This window comes from Grammomys surdaster, unplaced genomic scaffold, assembly GCF_004785775.1.
Source record: "Grammomys surdaster isolate TR1022 unplaced genomic scaffold, NIH_TR_1.0 125876, whole genome shotgun sequence".
NCBI lineage: Eukaryota > Metazoa > Chordata > Mammalia > Rodentia > Muridae > Grammomys > Grammomys surdaster.
The window spans coordinates 2336669-2339374 of record NW_021620701.1 but is presented as its reverse complement, the minus strand read 5'-3'; the positions used below and the strand labels follow the sequence as shown (position 1 = coordinate 2339374).

The window sequence follows — 2706 nt, the reverse complement described above, 5'->3', positions numbered from 1 at the left end:
TTGCTATGGTCCTATGTTTAATATTAAATTTACAGAGTAAAATAATGAGGCAAAAGATATTTATTGACACTGACCAGAACATAGACAAATATTCCCAAAGAACAAGATGAGGACATTTCCTGGTTTATTTTCTCACAGAGAACCTCGGGTACTCTGAAATCAAGAAGTGCCCTTTGTTCCTCTGTAGAAAAGCTCAGGTGGGCAGCCACTTTTACTAAGCCCCTGTGTCCTTAAGACCTGCAGGCTGAGTTCCTTGTAGTGATGGTAGTTCTTGACACTCAGTCCTGCCCAGCAGGCTCAAGTGAGGGCTTTCTTTTGGGAGTTTCACTATTTACAGCTAAAGTGTCACACTGGAGGCTCTGGGCTGGGCTAAAAGATGGTGAATAGACTTAGAACCCAGCAGCATTTGTTTAAGAAAGTGAGCCACAAAGCAGGATGACTCAGGTCCCAAATGTGTCCAGACTGTGTTCTGCAGCGCCCACCCAGTACAAACAGGTTCTTAGACAGGACACAAGGACTGTAGAGTGAGGATGACAGCACCTCAATATTGAAGGCCCCGACACTCACACATAAGAACCAAGCGAGGAAAGGTCTTTCCCATACCATCCTCTGCCTTCTTTGGGATATCAAGGCTACTCTCAATAAGCAACTGCTGTCATAGTGGAAGTTCAGTCCTGGGAAAGATCACTCTCCAAATCAAAATGGTTTCATCTTTGTCTTAAAACGCATTTCACACTCCAGATGAGTGAGTACACAGTGTAATATGGAATTTCAAAGTGAAAACAACTTTTTCATGTCCTTCAGTTCATTCAAGTGAAGGTCCTCCTCTAGAAACTTGAAAGTGGGTGAGATCATTAAAGATGACACACACAGAGCTGTTTTTTTAAATAATTTAATTATTAGACTCATGCCAAAAATTGAACGTGCATGAAATATTAAATATTCTTCTTAAAGCAATTTAGGCACAGAGAATCACACACAGGAGGACTGGGGCTGAGGAGAGGTTCTCCCCAAAGTGCCAGTGGTTTTGTTTGTTTGCTTGGAAAAACAAATGGCCACACCATCAGAGGTAAACAATGTTTTCTTCAGCTCCGTCTCCAGCATCTCTACCATGTCTGGCCACCATCGGGAGAGTTAGGCTTGCTTCTGTTACAAGTGTCTGTGGCTGAGGGCAGCGTTGATTTGAGTCCTGGGGATCTAGGGATTCACTCTGGAAGGAGTTCAAATCTGCAACCGAAAGACATCATAAGTTACAGGAGACTCCACTTGGGACCCACAAGGCAGATAACACTTTCTACCTCAGAATTAGGAAATAGAGTGACCTTGTGGTCAACCAGAGAGAAAATGCATGAGCCCAGGAAGAGAGGAACATGACAGCCATAGAGTGAAGTCATCAGTATTCAATCCTGGGCACAAACATCCTAGGAGTGAAAATTTCCTTCACGGAACACTCTTAAGGGAGTGTCAAGTACATAAAGACTGATCACATTCACTGTTGTCAGAGAAAGGGATCCCCACTGATTTACTTAAGTGGGTTCAGGCCTCAAATGCAGACAGCCTTGCGTGCATCACAGAATCTGTATGTATCGTCCTTCAGAATGCTCAAGCCAAGAATTGGTCTCAGGCTGCATGGTAGCACACACCTTTAATCCCTAGCACTCTGGAGGTAGAAGCAAATAGATCTCTGAGTTTGAGGCCTGTCTGATCTACAAAGAGGGTTCCAGGAAAGCCAGGGCTACACAGAGAAATCCTGTCTCCAGAAAACAAACAAACAAACAAACACACAAAACATGGTCTCAAGACTCCATTTTTCTGGGGGTTCACTAGTGTGGGTAAGGAAGGGGTCTGAAAAAGGGGGTTGAAGAATGAAGACGACCATCGACCCACCCACTATGCACGTCTGCTAATGCTACACAAAGGACTTTGCAAGAGCAGCTAGGTTTGTGGGAAAATCATGCCAACTGTAGCTGGGCTTGCAGCTTATTTTTTTTTTCTGGTTGCCTAGCAACAGCAGGCACTGTCTCCCCTTTTCTGATAAAAGCTTCTATATTGTACTTTAAGCAGGGAGATAAAGGGGTGCTTTGATTTGAAGAAAGAAACATACTTGCTACAAATCAGTTTCATGGCATTTCTCCCAATATCCAACCTCCCCGAGGCAGCAGAATTACAGGGGAGCAATTCCTAGTTAAAGGCAAACAGATCTGCATGGGAGTGAGGGCAGGTCATCCTGAGGTCCACCTATTTCTATTTCAGTCACCAAAAAGAAACTATTATCACCTCTGCCACATTCTATCCTAAGCTACCATTATTTAGACAGATGGGCACATCTCCATTCTAATGATAAAATACTTCTAACCTTTCCCTCCAGACAGGATTTTGGCCGATAGGGAGTGCAGTATGGACGGCTTGGTAAAAATGAAGGGCAAAATGTTCTTCACGGAGGCTCCATCTTTTTGCTACCCCTCAGGTCCTTTCTTTTTCCAATAAGAGGTGGGGCTGATTGGGGAGCAGCAACCAGGGCCTTAGGAAGTAGAGTCAGATCACGTGACTCCGAAGTAAAGGAGGGCCCTGAGGGCTGGGTGAGGAGGCAAGGCTGCCTGCTTCAGCTTGCTCAAAGGCACAGCACAAGCCAAGGCTAACTTTTATTTTCTTTCTCCTCCTCCTCCTCCTCCTCCTCCTCCTCCTCCTCCTCCTCCTCCTCCTCCT

At 44.9% G+C, this 2706-nt stretch overlaps 1 protein-coding gene across 2 annotated transcripts in view; it reads right to left on the bottom strand.

Annotated features, from left to right (window-relative positions):
- Positions 1 to 876: 876 nt before the first annotated feature.
- Positions 877 to 2706, bottom strand: part of Arhgef28 (Rho guanine nucleotide exchange factor 28) — a 174600-nt gene continuing 172770 nt past the window's right edge. For both annotated transcript variants that reach the window (XM_028790206.1, XM_028790207.1), the window contains one exon: positions 877 to 1227. In XM_028790206.1, coding sequence (XP_028646039.1) covers positions 1064 to 1227 — 164 coding nt within the window. In that variant the 3' untranslated portion in view covers positions 877 to 1063. The remainder of the gene's footprint in view (positions 1228 to 2706) is intronic.